The 18119-nt window shown below is 40.2% G+C and overlaps 1 protein-coding gene across 13 annotated transcripts in view; it reads right to left on the bottom strand.

Moving 5' to 3' along the window:
- The window catches only part of MAST4 (microtubule associated serine/threonine kinase family member 4), a 674031-nt gene that overhangs the window by 175919 nt on the left and 479993 nt on the right, over positions 1-18119 (bottom strand). For 3 of the 13 annotated variants that reach the window (XM_037801738.1, XM_037801741.1, XM_037801739.1), the window contains exon 1: positions 13751-13912. The exons of the other annotated variants lie outside the window; for them this stretch is intronic. In XM_037801738.1, coding sequence (XP_037657666.1) covers positions 13751-13842 — 92 coding nt within the window. In that variant the 5' untranslated portion in view covers positions 13843-13912. Of the gene's footprint in view, positions 1-13750; positions 13913-18119 lie in introns of those variants that run through there. 13 annotated transcript variants of the gene reach the window in all.

Here is an 18119-nt window from a genome sequence, read left to right as displayed (position 1 = left end):
CGCTAGATGCCTCGGGAAGTCTCTTCCAGGTTAAGTTTTTTTTAACATATGAATATATACGCCTAATTTTCAAAAAAATATATCCTAGATGAACCTTAGATGTCCATATAGTTTAATCTGTAAAGCAGAGTTCTTTAAGTCTTTAAGAGTAAAATAAAAAGTATCAATTATTAAAACTACCTCCCAAAGAAAGCATAAAGTTATCATTTAGAGAGTTGCACAACTTACTTCTGGAAATTAAATAATGAATTTCCCCAAAGGACAGAGGGGAAAGGAAGATGTGGAACAGATGGATTCATTGTTCCCCTATGGAGAAAAAACATTTTACACCTTGCAAAAATATATTAATTGGCCTGCCATCTGGCAAGCCTGTGCACATCCAGAAGGAATAAAGTTTAGATCCCGAGGTTTTACATTTAAGCCTGTGGGGAGATGATAATTGGAATTTTTCTGAGTTAGCACTAGTACTTTTAAGGAAGCATTTCAAGAGAGATATGAATACACTTGGAGAAAAGCAGGTCCTAAATTGTGAGACCATCCTAGTTGACATCACTCTTGTCAATGCCCCATCCTCACTCTGCACCAGGTGGGGCTGCACCTGAAACAGCAGCTTTCAGATGTGGTTTTGAATGCTGTGCCATGACTTTATGCTTATGCCTCCCATGACTTCTTTTATACTGGAGATATTTTTCAAGATTTCTGGAAACCACAGTTGTAAAGCTGGCCATTTAAAAGAATCTCATTAAGAGAAAAAGGGAGATTACAAACAGGAGTTACAATAAGACATGAGTTTTGTGGTATGTGTACATATACGTACAAGTAAATGATACAGGATAAAAACAAAACAAAACCAGGAACAATAACTCTAAAATGTTAATAGTAGCTATTGCTGAGTACTAGAATTAGGGATACTTTTTTTTTCTATGTGGTTGTTTAACTTTTCCTAATTCTCTGTCATGAGTATGTATTAAGTTTGTAATATATTTTAAAAGCTGTAGAAGTTTCAATAAAATCCAAATATAATAAAAATAGTGGAAGGACTTGATAAGTTCTTTTACAAGGCAATTAAGACACCTAGAATTGATCTTTTGTAAAATGTATATTTTGTCCGGTCTTCACTTGCACAGAAAAAATCCAAAGATTCCTTCTTGATCTCTATACTTATTGTCCAACAACCATAATCTATGTCTTAAATTACATACCTTTCAAATGTTTCCACCTCACGGTCCTCTTTCTTTCCCAATAAACAACTCCAAGTTATTTTTACCATTTCCTGTTAGTCAAATATGTTTATATGGTTTCTTAAAACTTCTTCATCTATGTAGCATCAAAAGGGCTATCACACACTTACAATGGGCCTCAAAATTTAGTTTATGCTTTTCCTTCAATCCTCTCATTCTGATGCATTTTCTTGGTACCTCACTTCAATCACCAACCTTGTACTCAAACCATGTGTTAAACATCTTTCCATAAAAATGATTTTTAAAAAAAGGAGACAAAAGGTAACATGGTTTCTTAGATGGGATCCTGAACCAGAATAAGGACATTATGGATAAACTAGTGAAATCCACATAAAGTTTGGAGCTTAATTTTAAAAGGTGGGGGCTAAAGAGGGGGATTTTGGTGCGCAAAACATCTTATTCTAATTCTCTATTAACATTGTCAACTATTAAAAAACATTTAAAACTTACTGAGGTGATGGAAATATTCTATATCTTAATTGTGGTGGCCGTGGTTATACCACAGTATGTTTTGTCAAAACTCACAGAATTGCACACCTAAAAGAGATGATTTTACTGCTTGTAAATTATACGTCAATAAACCTGATCTTAAAAAAAAATGTTTAACAACAACCACCACAACCACAAACCTAGTTGTATGGACTTTCTTTTTTTAGAGTGAATAAATACTAGTGATAAAATCTATTCCTAAACCAGTATGAATCTGAGTAAGTCTTAGGCCTGGATTAATGTCCATGAAAAAAACCTTCTAACATTTAAAAAGTACCGGAAGGGAAGACTTCTTTCTTTCACCCCACCTTTAGGAAGGGACAGTCATTTCTCAAAAGCAGCTCACATATTGTACCACTGGCTGGGAGCTAATGGATGGCCACAGAAAAAATTTTGTGATTTAGAGAATTCTGGAGAATATTTCGTGCCTTTTGCATGTTGCAAAGTAGTTAATAGTTTGTTCTTATACATCTATGTTATGTATAACAAAGGAGTTATGTCTTAGTTCTCTAAAATACAATGATTTTCCCCAAAGGAAAAAATGCATTTAAGGGAGTATCATCAACTCATGTCCTTAAAAAAAATCACAATTTGTATTAGCATATTTGAGAGGAATTAGTATATATAAAAAAATAAAGAAGCCTACTTATGTGAAATAATTTTTATAATACAAAGAGAGAATTCTCAGAAAAATAAGCATGGGGGCAGTGAGGTGCTATTTTTTCAAAAGGCCTGGAAGATAGCAGCTGTTCAGAGCCACACCATAAGTAAAGCCTCAATTTTAAAAGCCCAAGCCCACTCAAATACCATCATAAACTACGTTACTTTAAGATGAAGAAATTACAGGGGAAAACATATACAGTTTCCATTAATAGGAAAGAGATTCAGCATGTGGCAATTTTAAAACAAAGTAAAACTTACTTCTATTTTTTTATTTTTTTTTCCCTCAGACTGCAGGTGGCATTTCTATAGCAGAGATAGAAATGATCAGAGTACTATAGGCCACAGATATCTTTTGAATTGTCAGGACGCTACTGTTCAATAAAAATTAAGGTACTAAAATGTTACTTTACAAATGTTATTTGCATTAATTAGAATATGGTTGGAGCTATATTTCCTTTGGGGACAACATAGCATTAGTTAGGTTTTAATCCACATTCACCACTTACTACTGGTGAGATTTGGGGCCAGTTATTTTAATATCTCCTGCTTTTTCATCAGTATAATAAATATAATGATATACCCTTCACAGAGTTATTGAGAGGGTTAAATGAAACAACATATCTAACTGCTTCAACAGGTATTCACCCTGTTACCCTCTTCCTTGGCTGACATTGATAGGTCTATCAGTTTTTCCATGTTATCATAATTATTTGGTACCTTACTTTCTAATCCCACTAGATGAGCTACTTGAAGAAAAGGATCATGCCACAGGCATCTTTGTTTCCTGGGTGATAAACATACCCCCTGTCCCATAGTAGTTACTAGATAGAGTTTAGTACATAAATGAATAAATCAGGTGATGCAATAAATCCTCAAGCTCTCTTCACAGAATTCAAACTTAGTCAATCTAGGTTATTAGGCTATCAAGTTTCCAGAAGTGATTCCAGATCATGCACAAACTCCCAACACAGTAAAATGTTCACACAGAAATGTATAATTCATAAATAATCCCTTCCAAGTATTTTCAAATATAATCTACTTCCCATGTTTCAGTGGTTAATCCTCCAACTCTTGGCTTCTTGTTTCTCCATCTTTTAGTCCAGCTTATAATTATTTCACTCCTCTTTAGTGTCTCCAAGGAAAAGAAATTGAAAGAGGAGATGCCTAGCCTTCCGGATTGAGGGCTACCTGCTTTGTAGCCAATCCCTAAGACATTTTAACAAATTCAGTCTATGACTAACAGGCAAAAACAAAACAAAAAAAAACAAAAACAAAGCCAAAAGAACTACATTAGTCTAATAGGCCTTAAGATAGAGTTTAAGATATATACACACCTGGAACTTCCCAACAAAATCCATAAATGTTGGGCCATGAATCCCCTCCAAACATGTTAGTTTCCCTATTAAATAGATTTGAAATCAAACCTGTTAAGTGGCTGAAGGAACAGCTACAAGCCACTGCCTGCTGGACACACCTATAAGAATGGAAGGTTTGAAAAGTGAAGGCTGTTTCCTCGGGACCAGGCTGGGCACGTAACTTACATGGGAACTAGAGAACTGGCTTAAAACGAGGACTATAATCTTTCTGAAACAATAGGTCATGACGAGCTTCCTTAATGCCAAAATAAGTATTTAGGGGGGACTTTGCTAACTGAAAGAAGTGTAAAGGGCATATATATTTACTCTGGCATGAGTACAACATTTCTGAATATATCTATCAGTGCCAAGAGTCAGAACTCTTTTTCTCATCGATTTTAAACCCGGAACCCATTTGACTGAACGTTTAAATTTCCAAGGAATGCCATCGAAAAGTTGCATTGTATTAATATTTAACAAGTTCAAGATCTGTACATTTTGGCCCCCAGATTACCCTAAGAGTGGTGTGAGAGGGTAGTCTAATTTCAAAGGTTAAACCTCAAAAAGTAAGAAAAGAACACAATGGCTCTTATTTAAAGAGTTTCCTTCAAGAAGCCATAAAATGATAAATAATCAATCACAATTCTGTAGAAAACTGAAGTCTACTTGCCAGAAGGGAATCTTTGCAGAGGCTATACTGGTAATATGACATCAAAACCAGTAAGAACCATGAACTGTGCTGATCTGGAGCTAAGAAGGCTTATAAAAACCATGACCTATTTTTCAGCTTAAAAATCCTTGATTTCAAAAGTTAACTTACCTGAACTTGAAAGAAGAGAAGACATCAACTGAGAAAGAATGCTTTCTTATATTGTAAAAAAAATACAAATTTTGCAGGCACACAGTAAAAATAGTGATAATTGTTTTCTTTACTAATTGTATTTCTTTACTAACTCCATGCTCAATGCCTGACCTAGGTAACCTGCTTGGGAAAGTCTTTGATTCTGTATCAAACATCTTGAGATTAGTCAAGTGAAAGTAATATTTTTAAAGGAATTACAGTTCAAGTTCCAAAATCAACAAGCCACCAAATCAGACTTAAGAAATAACATTACATAATAGCTACTTAATGCTATTGTTTTACAATTACAAAGGTTTCTTTTACCGTATTTCCTAGAGTGCCTTATTCAGCTGCAGTTTTTCCCACGATAGTATTTTTTTCTTAACCCTTCCGTGCATTTGTAAAAGCAAAACATTTAATAATTATAATTTCCAGTTTAAAGATACACATCATACAGCATTTTAAAAGACATGAATGTTCAAGGGCACAGGTGATTGTTATGCAGGCTATGGGTTCAATGATCTTCAGATTTAGTAGCCAAGAAATCCAACAGTGACTACATAGTATTCAAATAGTGATCGTGGAGGAAGAAAATGCAGTAAGGTCAAAATCAGGGGCCTGAGACATCAACATGCATTGGAATATTTAAAATTAGACAGAATAAATCATAGCTGAGACAGTTTCAACAAATACTCATATGTGTAAAATGAGCCTGGTGACTCCCTCAGTTTTCTTCCATCTCTAATTCTATGACCCTAGGAGAACTCAGCAAGTTTCATTAATCTTCATGTGATCTGCCACTTCCTCATTATCTCCACCTAGGTGATTCAGAATCTAACGCATTACCAGACAAGATACCTGCAATTTTAACGTCGATGTCAGATTAGAAAGTTTCCAGGGACATGAAGCTGGTTCTTACTTTTATAGAGCTAAAAGCTTATTCAAGAATAAAAATGGTGTTTGGCCTATCACATATCAAGACTACGCCTGTATTTATTGCCTGCAGTCACAGTTTCCTAAGAGATCCAAAACTCTAACAAAATCAGAGTCACTGATAAATGTAAGACCACCAAGTCAGCAGAATGTAGAAAAACCTAGATTCTCAGTGGGGTGCTTAAGATAAGAGATAAACATTAATGACTGCCTATGCTTCTTTCCAATATATTTTACCTTCAAGTGGTGGTGAAAGCGTATATTCTCTGCTTGGATCTTTTTTCTTTAAAACAAAACAACATGACTTTTCAGTTTGATATTGTTACAATTACCTTCTCTAATAAGCATGTCCAACAGCCATCAGTGTAGCTAAAACTCCCTCAGGTCCTCTCATTCTATTAACAAGGTTTAAGGTCAACATATTCAGAATTTACAGCCAAGTTCACGAGGGAACTTTCCTAATTACCAGGCAGATAGAGGAAAAGAAAACAAACTACCACCTCTACTAGTATTAATAGCCATATGAACATTTATTTAGAGATCTCTCTAATTACAAAACGTGCCAGGTGTCACAAAAACCAAACTGGTACTGTAGAGCCAAGACTTCTACTGATAGAGATGAACTATGCATGCTTTTAATAAATGGTTTTATGCATACCCTGTGCCTACTTTCATCCAGGTAGCCCCAGGACCATTTTAATATCCCGGCTCTACTACTTAACTTTCAAAGGGATTACTCAGTTACCATGATGTCACTCCCAAATGACTAGGTTACAAGCAGTGAAGACAGCTCAGATTAAAATAGCTTTGTACATGCTCACTCACACTAGAGATGGGTGTGTACAGGTAGGTGGATGGGGGTTCAGCGTCTCTAGTTGTAATCTTCCCAAGAGACCAGCCTATTTCCATTTCAACCAACAAAAAGAGGCATCGCTCCAATTACTCAGAACAAGCCACGTCTTCTCTATGGGCAAGCCCCACACAGGGACTCAAATGATTGTGCAACCCCAACACCTGTCAGTTATTAGCTCAGAGGCAAGATGCTCTGTACTTTGAGGCTTATATAGGGTTTCCCTATTTTTAAAGACATTTACTTGGGCTTCTGATAACTGGATATATGTGTAAAGAGAAGTAGGCAAAGCCACAAAAGCACATAATGTTCTACCCGTTCACCGTGAACTTACCAATATACCACCCACCCTCTCTCTCTGTGCCTTGGTTGTTAAGACACACACATACACACACAAACCCCTCTCGTGGTGTCCAATTACAGCAGTGAATAGTCCATGCCTCCCCATGGAGCATGTGCTCCAGATTTTAATGGTTTATTTTTAATGAACTTCTTTTTCAAACCTACTCTTTGCATTCACTCACACATCTCTCTCTCTCCTCTCTCCCTCTCGCCCCCCACCCCTCTCGGGCCTACCTATTCAAGGAGCAAAACATACAATCCGTACTCTCCCTATTGTTAAGCTTCACACTAGAGGCTAAAAGCAATACTTTTGAAATGTGCCTACTCCTGCTCCCCTCCTTTGCATCAGGTACACTTCAATAGGGTACACGGTGCACACAGAGTCCATGGGAACACGCTGGTATGGTGTGAGGCCGCCAAGCTCTCAACAGAAATCACTCAGAGAAATAGCCACCAAGTGCCCAAGGCCTGCGAAAAGCTCCTGGCTTGGGGTCTCAGCCTTCTTTTCTCCTCTAGGATACCCCTTGCTAGGTTGGGAGGAGGGAGACTCATGAATGAAGGCGGGGGGGGAGCGGTGGCTGGATGGCTTTGTGGAATATGACCAATGTTAGGAGATAACTGGAGATGAGAGAAGGACTGAAGGACAAGCCCTGAATGGTACACAGGCCCGTTCCTGTTGCAGAAAATACAGGTTAGAGCATGAAGGAAGGAGATGGATGGAAGGAAGTGGTTATGAAACAGGTCTGGGCAAAGCAAGGAATGGGAGGAAATGGGCAGAGAGACTCAGGGAGGGGCAGAGCCTGCAGGTCAAGTGTGGAGGGGATGAGAGGAGGATTGACAAGCACAGCTGGGTTTCAGTGACCTCTGCACTAGGCTAGAAGGAAAAGGGTGCATGACAGGGGCTCTCAAGAGGAAAGAAAGTGGCAGTGGATGGGAGCTAGAGTCGCTCAGAGCAAGAGTTCAAGAGGGAGAAACTCTGACTGCAAAAATGTTAGAAAGGAGATCCTTGTAAGGTTGTGGAAAGAGCTTGAGCTGGCAGAGAGAAGGTGAAAAGGAAACTGTCAGTGCCAATTTGGGCGATGAAGTAAACAGACAATAAAATGAGCAAGAGTGAGTAAGGGGATATGATTCAGGGAAGAGGGCTCACAGGCCAGCTATGATTGTGCATGGGCTAGGGTGCAATGAAGTGTGGCTGCTGTATTTAGCTCCCTACAGAGAGCTGTTACCACCTGTGGTCTCCAATTCTTCACTTTGCTGCTGTTTCCTGGCTGGTCACCCCCACCCGCCTCCCCCATCTCTCCAGTGAGACTGCTCATGCTGAAGTCATTGAGGACTTCCCAGTTGCCAGATCCAGATTGGTTTCACCTCTGTGGCATGGCAGGGTTGACTGCTCCCCTCCTGGGATCTTGCAGACAATGCTCTTGTGGGTTCCTTCCTTCTTCTGGGACTCTCCTCCCTAGCCTTCTTCCTTGTGCTTATCTGGATCTCGGTCCAATTCTTAAATGGTGGCACCTTTACCTCTCTCGCAGATTGGTCTAACGTATTTCTCCGGTGGTATTAATGAGGACTCCCAGGACTATTCGTTTTGGTTCAGCCTTTCCTGAAGGCTCTGGACTATATATCCAACTGCCAGCCTCGGGGTCTCATTCTTTCCTGCCTCAGAGCCTTTGCTGTGCCCTATGCCTGTCCCCAAACTCTTCTCAGAGATGGCTCTTTCTCAACCTTTAGGTCTCCCCTTAAATAGTATCTCCTGGAAAGATCTTCCCCAGCATTATAACTCTGTCTTCTCAGCTCTTGCTTATAGCTTTCAGAACACTGACGACAGTCTGGCAATCAGCTTGTTTAGAGGGTGGTTTATTTGTGAGGCTCAAGCTCTGTGTGCCTTGTTCACCACTCAACCTCTAGCCCAGCACAAGGTACATGATGTGGATATTGGCTGAATGAAGGCATGAACAGCCCAGCACACAATAGGTGTTCAGTAAACATGGATTTAACTGAGCTTAGGGGCCACAGAAGGGGTGAAGACAAGCTGATAGTTTGTCTTCCTCCATCTCCCTGGTCCCCCAAGTCAAAACCCCAGGGCCATCATGCAATCTTTCTTTATTCCTCAAAGCCAATAACTCATCAGCTTCTATCAGTTTCAGATCCTTAGGCATAATCTCACCACATTCTCTATTCAGGCTTCCATAAACTTTCAGACAGGCTACTGCAAGTACTTATTAATCAGTTTCTTGGTCTCAATCGTTGCCCAGTCCTCCACCCCTCGAACACCTAAACTCTACAACGTCACTAGACATACAATGCCTCTCACTCATAAAGGCCCACCTCCTTCTAAAACGAAATGGCGCATTGGCTCTCCTCCCAGGCTTCATCGCCTGTTAGTCATCCTCTTATTGTAATGATAGTAGCAATAGCAAAAGCTAAGATTTATTGAGAGTTTTTACGTGCCAGTCACTGAATTAACATTTTACACATATGAACACATTTTAATTTTCACAACAACCCTGTAAGCTAAGTAATTTAATCACACCCATTTAACAGATGGGACAACTGAAGTCCAATGAAATTAACTTACCCAGTATCAAAGAGTCAAGATTCTATACTTCAGATGAGGTGAAGTGGCTTCAGACAAACTCTCTTAGCCATGATGCTATATTGCCTCGTCAAACTTTATGCTTCTGGTTCTTTATGCTCCAGTAATACCGAGCTATGACTAGTTCCTTGATCTCTGTGTTGCCAAGGCCTCCAAACCTCTGTGAACATCATTTCCTTTGCCAGTTGGGAAGACCTGTCCTTCTGTCTGATAAATGCCAACCTATCCTTCAAAACCTCTCCCAGGTGTTTTCTCCTCTCTGGAGTGCTCTCCTGGCTCCTATCCAAAGCCTCCCCTTCCAGTGACCACTTCTATGCCCACCTTTCACTGTGTTGGTTTGCGACTATTTATCTACATGTTTTACCTCCTCCAAGATTGTGAACTCACTGAAGTAATGCCTATGTAGTTTGTCTTTGGGTCACAGTTCCCAGCACAAAATGGGTGCTCAATGGATGTGACTTTAACTGAGCTTCATGGTGTAAGAGAGGTGAGAACAAATACAAGTTCAATAATACCAGGAATGGCAGGACAGGAGAAAAGTCTGTTTTCCATACTCTTTTAGGATATATATTCATGAGCAGAACAAGAGAAAAAAGAAACTCACCAAACACTACACGTTTCTGAAGGGAAGAATGCAGTGGGCATAAAACTTCAATACACTTTGACAACTACAGCAGTTAATTTAACATCCCTGAATGTACCTGCTGTTCACAACAACTGTGGAGTAATGTGAATTCATAAAAAACAACCCCCCCCCCCCCACAAAAAAAAACCACAACTTTTTTCCCATGGGTCCTCAGAAAAATACATTTAGGGACTTGCTCAAAGTGATAAAGTCACAAACTGCCCATCTGCATGGATAAATATTATTGACTTAGGTGTCACTGAGATTTGAAGATTATCACTGAAGTCAAATGAAAACTTGGGTTATTGCTGAACATTACGGAAAAACGTCAAACATCATCTCGAGTCTCTAGATTGTACGTCATTAAAACTAAATGCCCACCTCAAAATTTAGCAGCAACATTTAGAAATCAACTGCTGCCCTTTACTTACACTGTGACAGAGAGAAGACAAAAGCAAAAGAGAAGACTGATTCTCCCCCCCCACACACGTTTTTAATCTAATGGGAAAAGATGTCAGAAACACAGATGGAAACATATAAATGCAGGCAAAATAATTTCCATTCTAAGTTGTAGGGGTGCTCAAGTGAATGGAATATTCACAAAACTACAAAATTTAAAGTTGTTAAAGCATGTAATTATGACTTCAACTTAAAATAGCAACAACAAAACCTACTGATGAAAACAATCTGTCCATTTTGTCTACATTTCTGTCCCTCAAAGTAACAGGTAAATAGCGGTACTAAGACTACCTTGAGGAAATGAGGGAGGAGAGAAAAGTAACCCGTCATAAAATAAAGAGAGAATAATTTCCAATGGAACATGTGAGCTTTACAGCAAAACAGCAGACAAAAGTAACCATGCATCTAGACAATCTAGACCCCAGTCAAGCCTGAAAAAGAAGGAAGGGCACAAATTATCGTCTTTGGGTGAGAGACAGGGAACACAACCTTTCAGTTAATTAGTTCTGCATCATCTTCGAGTCTAGGCCTGAGAGTAAGCCTGTAGTCTCATTTTCCAAGAACTCAGGAGTTATAGGCCCAGGTAGGGCTCTGACTTGGAAGAGAAAACCTTAAAAGCTTTCTTATGAGTGAGCAAACCAACAAACCAGGTGCCAGGCTAAAGTGGCAAGGCAGATGTGATGGAGCACATTGAAAGGTTTCCATGATGACAATTTCTATCTTAATAAAGGTTTTAGTTTAGGAGTCTGAAACCATTCAACCTCTCTTTCTTTTTTTTTTTTAAGTGGTACAAACCCCTATCCTTATGAGCTCTAAGATGCTCATTCACAGGCTCAAAGCCGGATTTCACTATGTGATAGAGTTAAGAAACCAGTATTAAAGAAAAGGTTAAGATGAAGCCTTTTGGATTACAAAGTTAATCAGAACAAGCAGTGGGGATAAAATATGCAAACTAGATGATCTGTCAAAGCCAGTGAATGTGCAGAAAAGAAGCTGGACCTCAGCAGTATAGACAGTCAAAGAGCTAAGGGAGGTCTGACTGAGGGTGAGGGCATGGCATCCTCACCTGGAGTCTGGAAGCAGTCTCATCAAGGCTGGCAAAAAGGAGAGGACAACTTGGGAATGGAGAGGTCCTTTTAAAAATGGAGATCTATGGTACCTGATCAGCTAGGTAAGGAATGGGGTTGTGTGGGACTTGGAAGAGATGGGATGTAGAACAGTTAAGAAAGGTTACAGAAGGGGAAGAGTCACAATCTAAGCATATGTTGCATGTCCTCAGGGAAGGACACAGAACCAGAATTGATCACTGTATAATAGAACGCAACAGCCACACAGTCTGCCCTGGAGAGGACACCTGCCCTTCCTCTTTCTGAATGTAAATAACAATAAATATAAAGCAGCACCAGCCCTTTGAGACAAATGACTAGACAGATGTAGAAATGATCTTTGGGAAACACATTTCTAAACTCCGTAAATCCTGGAACTCCCCAGTAGCAAACAGGCTGGGACAAACTCAGTGTTCAAAGGGGAGGGAAGAAAATCCACCTCTTCCTTTGTTTCGCCAGACCAAAAGATATGGATCCATGACTTTGGGAGTGGGAAATGGCCCTCCCACACTCTCCCATTTTGCTGGGAAGAACCCACTTTGCCTAATAATGTAGGGTCTCTGCCAGTGTGAACTGTTGAACTGGTGTGTTCCGGGCTGGACAGATACTGACCAAAAGCCAGGGTTAGAGCAGCCTGAGAATTCTTCATGCAGTTTACTCTCTCAGTAATATTATCAACAGGTAGGTAGACAAAAGAAAGGCTCCAGTTGTTTTTAGGTTCAGACAAACACAGGTGTGGTGCCAGAGCAGACTCATCTCTCCAAGAACTGGCTGTACCACAGCCAGGACCACACCACTCAAATATTTTAGGGGTCCTGCTCAACTGAAAAGTATGAAGTTATAGGATTCACCACCATGAGGACTAGAGGTCCTCTTCATACACAGAATATGATCTGTTCAACTTTATTAAGTGTTTTGGGGGCTTGCACATGGATGACACATCTCTAATAAAAATGACCAACACTAACAGTGTCTGTACCTATTATATGGCAGCATGAGAGACGTATACTGAAAGCATATTTGAAAGGCGTAGCATTAGAATGTGGCATGGTTTAGTGGTACCAACACTACTGAAGTTGCATTAAAAGGTAAGCATGGCTTGTCGTACATATACACATATACCACAAACTCACACACACTATGGACAGATAGATAGTGTCTATGTGTATGTGAAAGTATTCCAGGATGTTCTTTGAAGTATAAGAAACATCATAGGGAATTTCAAAAGGAAAAACTAATAAATTATCCAAAATATTACATATTACATATCCATATGCCACAAAGAGATACAGGTATAATAAAACAGAAAGAACCACTGTCAAATGATCTTTGAACACAGGGGCATACAGATTATGAAGTTCCAAATCTGATAGCTTGCATCCTGTTTTCTTGCCTGCATCATTGCTCTCATGCATGTTCATGTGTATTTGCAAGGCAAGTTTGGAAAACAAACAAAAAAGCTGTATTTACACAACTGAGAAGGTGTGACCCCTTAAAACCATGATAATACCACCTTTCTCTGTGAGGCTCGAATGTGGAGAGAGAAAAACACCTCCTTTAAAATCATATTCTCTCAACCCAAGCGTCAGCAATTAACTCCGAACTTGTCGCATGAGTTTCTTCTTGACTTTAAAGTTCTGTTTCCACCCACCTATACTGTCAAATATCTGTTACAAAATGAAAAGGCCAGCCCTGTATTAGCAATAAATGTCAGCAAACCAACACAAACCAAAATGGCAAAGTTAGGCAGATCTGTCTCTTAATGCCGACAATACGAATAGGCTAACTTGGGCTGTCTTTCTAGCATACATCTGCATCCTATAAAGGCCAAAATCTTATAAAGGGGACCAGAGAAACATTTGAAAGTTTCTACGAAGAGAACCAAAAGTCCCCATGCCTGGGGAATGAAATGGATTGACATGGTCAGATCAAAAGGACAGACTTAGACAAAGCGTCTCCTCCCCTCTTCCCCTCTTCTCGCTCCACCACTCACAACTGAAACTCTCCTTACCCACATTTCAAAAGAACACTCAGAAGCACAAAGATCAGGATTTATCCAGGAAGCCCGCAGGGACGATGAAATACCTGGGACAGTGCCGCCGCCCTCCCCGCTCCCCGGCAGGGTATAAACTTTTAAAACTGTCGCCCAACAAACAAAACCCCAGCTGCTAAGGGGCCCGGGCAGCCTGCGGGATGGGCGCCTCGGAAGCAAAAGCATTCCCTCTCCAGGCAAAGGATCGCCCGTGTTTTTACCTTTGTGTTCGCCGAAGCCTGTTCCCACTCCTCAAATGAGGCAAAGTAAAGTTTGAGAGCACAGTCCAAAAATTGGGGTCAGACATATCCATTTCTCTCTCTCTTCAATTCACTGTAGGTTCAAGGCCATGAGACTAAAACGGGTGGCAGGAGGAAGAGAAAACAAAAAGACCAAAAAAAAAAAAAAAAAAAAAAAAAAATCCCAATTATCTACTCACTCCCTCTGGAGAAAAGGAGATGCGAACTATGATCTCAAGAACAACTTGGAGCCTGTCTGAGAAGCACCCGTCCCGTCCTAGCCTTTAATTAATAGACATCCATTTCTCTATGGTTCAGGAAACTTATTTCCTCTTGGGTTTGCCCTCTGCTAGTCAGCCTGAGCCAGCTATAAACAGTAATTACGAGAGTTTAGCCGTGCCTTCTGCTCAAAATGCTGTCTGTGATTCAGTTCAAGGTACTTTGTCATCTGTTTGGCAGATACCATTTGCCGCTCCTGCGAGGGGGTGGGGGGAAACTACTATTTTAAGGCTTTGGTTCCGGGAGGCTGTTGCTTATCAGCAAAACCATTCGCATCCGAACAAGCCCAGCGCTGACTTTCCTTTTGATATCTATATACAAAGACAAGAATTTAAATGGAAAAAACAATCTCCTCTTCCCCTCCCCTCCTGAAAAACAGAAAAACTTAAAAGCACTTTTAGAAAACTGGCCTATTGCAGGCCTTGAACCTGACACCTCCGTCTAACCTCCCAGTACCCAGATGGAGCAGCAGGGACCCTCCGGAGCAGAGCCCAGGCGCACGCTCCCCTGAGCGCGGCGCCCAGCCCCTGCCCCGCCTGCGGAGCGCGGACTCATGGGAAACCGAGCAGGCAGCAACCTGCGTGCGCGCGGGGAGAAGGGACCAGCAACACACAAGCGTCTTCCGCCTCCTCTACTCCCCCATTCCAGAGCCCTAAATGGATCTTTCCCCCCAAAATAAATAAATAAAGTTGAGCTGCTGCTCAGGAACAAGTTTAAGTGGGTGCTGCACACACCTGAAAGCTGATCCGTGATTCATTTCAGAATGGATCACAGTTAAAGCACGCTGAGGGAAATCAGTAATGACTCTCTACCCAGACGCAGTTTGTTGTATAGCAAAACCACACAAATGGGATGCCACACCTACCTAAAACCTCAGAACACTAAATTTATGAGTTTACATCCATTGGATAAATTAGTACACTACACACCCATTTGGCTTCGTGAACTGCAACTACCTGTCTTGGTAATAGTCAACCCCCTATTATTATTTGGCACTTATTGAACAAATGCTAGATATTATTTGGCACTTATTGAACAAATGCTAGAAATCTTTTCCTTCCAAGTATGTTAGAGCTTGAGAGGATGGAAGGAAGGTGAGGCAAATTAATGTTATTGTCATTTATTTTGAAGAAAGGCATAGTATCCAAATAACTTCCCCAAACCCACAAATACCTGTGTAAAACTGTATAAAGACAAACAGTAGAAATTAAATTAGCTGCCTTAAATCTGGTGGAATATGGCAAGAGATACCAAATTTAAAAAAAATTACAGCAAAAATAACTTCTAAAACATGATTTAGTCCATCCAATAAATACTGGGAAAAAACTGGCTTACAGGAATATGAGGGTGAAGAGAAGGCAAGAGGGGTAAACAGCAAACAGGAGTCTGCAGTGGGATCCTCTTTAACCTAATTTTTGTGAACCACAAATATTTTCTCACCAAGCAGTCAAAGTGTTTATGTTGACAATTCTTGGGCAGGGCTTTTTTATTTGTTTTCTCTTTACATTCCCACAGAGCCTCCTCAGATCCTTGAAACCCAGAGAGGTAGACAAAGAAGGTAACGATTTCTCAATTTCACATTTCAGAAACTGAGGCTTAGAGAAATTAAGTGACAAACACACTTCGATTGCTTTTATGAGCCTGGTCCAGGTTTTTCCCCCCCCCCCCCCATTCTAAGTCATCTCTCCTTTCTATAAAAATAACTATTAAAAAAGTTGTGGGTTTTTGTTTGTTTGCTGTTTTAAGGGCTGACACTAAGATAGTCCTCACACTCTAGAACAGAGTTTCTTGACCTCGGCACTAATGACATTTGAGGCTGGATAATTCTTTGTTACTGGGTGGGTGTGGGGGGTGGGGAGCATTTTTGTGCACTTGGAGGATGTTTCACAGCATCCCAAGCCTCTACCCACTAGATGCCAGTTGAGATGATCAAAATTGCCTCCAGACATTGACAAATGTCATCAGGGGGCAAAATCACTCCCACTTGGGAACCATTGCGCTAGATGAAGTCTCCTAAGAAAGAAGATTTAGAGCACTTGTTAAAAGCAAAAATCTTGGGTTTGAATTCTGGATGCATCCAACACTTATTGTGACCTTAATTAAGCAAGTCACAGAATTTCTGCTTATTTTCCCCAGTTGCAAAATGGGTCAACAATAGGACCAATCTCTAAGAGGATTAAATGAGAAGATGAACATATTCCCTTTATGGGGCGTCGAGTATGCACTTAACGCAAATGTTGACAAAGTACAGAAGCTGAAAGAACCCCATCCCGAGATGAAAGGCTGGAGCAGAGGGCACCCCACAGGCAGCACCTCACCTCGCCCCATGCCTTGACTCAGATGGTGCCTTGAACATGCATCTAGAAAGACGCTGATCACACTGTATTATAATTGACTCTGTTCACTGCTGTCTCCCCATTGGTCTGTGAGTTACCCAAGGGTAAAGCCATGTTTTATTAATATGTGTATTTCTAGATCATGACAGCTTGTGGTGATATGGGCATACAAGAAATGCTTTTTGAATGGAAGCACTTTAGATGCCTAGGCATCCATTATTTCTTTTGCAGTGCCCTGAAATTTTCAGTATTAACAGGTCAATTGATTTTTTCCGAAGAATCCTGAATTGTTTAAAAGCCCATGAGGATTTTTTTTTTTTTTTTTTTTTTAATTCTAAAGACTTTCTCTTATGGACTCATTTTTATCTATTTACTGTAACTGGAAAGATACTAGTGCTAATATTCCTCAAGTCTTAACGTGGCTCTAAGGAATGTCGCAACCAAATTTGAGGGAAATTCCCTTTGACTACACTTCCCCAGCCCCCAGAGGTAAGCCCAGGGAATATCTTTTTGTGCTCACTTTTAGGTATCTGAGTTTAGAAAGGATAATTACATAGTAGACAACAAGGGATAGCTGTCCTTGCATATCAGAACTATTATGTGGAAAAGGGTTTGGATCTAAAAGTGAAAAAGGCTGAAACAAATGGGTTGGTTTGAGCAGAGGGTACATGGGCATGTGAAGAAGAGACAGTTGGCTAGAGCTCTGGATGGGATCAAGTTCTGATGACTTCTGTACCTCCCAAATCTAATATTCCTTATGGTCCTTCTAGAAAAGCCCATGGATTTGGGCATCACCCATTAAGATGATAGCAACTAAAATGGACACAGCAATGACATGAAAGATTAAATTCTTCGCTTGACTGAATCTTGGACTGTGGGCAGCAGGTGCCATTACTATCTCAGCTCAGTGCATTTTGAGAAACATACCATGTAAATTCTAAAAAGAATGAGAGAAGACACGAGCCTTTATATTTTAAAGGCTTAGAAGAATTTGAGTTGTATCCAAACTGAAAAAATTTTAAATGGTAAAGTACACGGGGAGCCAGAAATGTTAATACAGTGAAAGTCATTTAAGATAAGAGTAGGTGTGACACTTCTGTAACTTGCCTTCCAACCTGTTTGACTTGATTTGGGAACCTGTGATTCAGAAGGTAACGCAGACAGTAAACACAGAATTAAAATAGTCAGAACTACTGACATTTTCTTACAGAAGAAATAAATATATGGGCAGAAACTAGAATATAGGTTAGTTGCAAATTGTGGTAAAACCCCTGCTGCAGAACTTAGAGGGAATTGAAATTATTGGAAATCCTCATCTAGGTTAATGTACAGATATTCAGCAAGATTTTCCACTTATTACACAACAACTGAGCCTACACAACAATGGACAAGCTTTCTGATTCAGAATGCTCATTCATTTAATCAGGATGACACTATCAGCCATTGTTTTTATGAGAAAGGTAAACAAGATTCTGAAATGTGCTAGTGTCATGCTACTAAAATGCTAGCTTAAGAAGAAATGAGGTTAGCCTTCCCCACTATGTGGGACATGACTTCCAGGGATGAGCCTGGCCCTGGCATCATGGGATCGACAATGCCTTCCTGACCAAAACAGGGAAGAGAAATGTTACAAAATGAGGTACCAGTGGCCAAGAGATTTCAAATAGATTCGAGAGGCTATTCTGGAGGTTATTCTTATGCTAGCTTCAGCTAGATATCACCAATTACCATGGTAT

The sequence above is a fragment of the Choloepus didactylus genome, chromosome 13 (assembly GCF_015220235.1).
Source record: "Choloepus didactylus isolate mChoDid1 chromosome 13, mChoDid1.pri, whole genome shotgun sequence".
NCBI lineage: Eukaryota > Metazoa > Chordata > Mammalia > Pilosa > Megalonychidae > Choloepus > Choloepus didactylus.
This window is presented reverse-complemented; position numbering and strand designations above follow the sequence as displayed.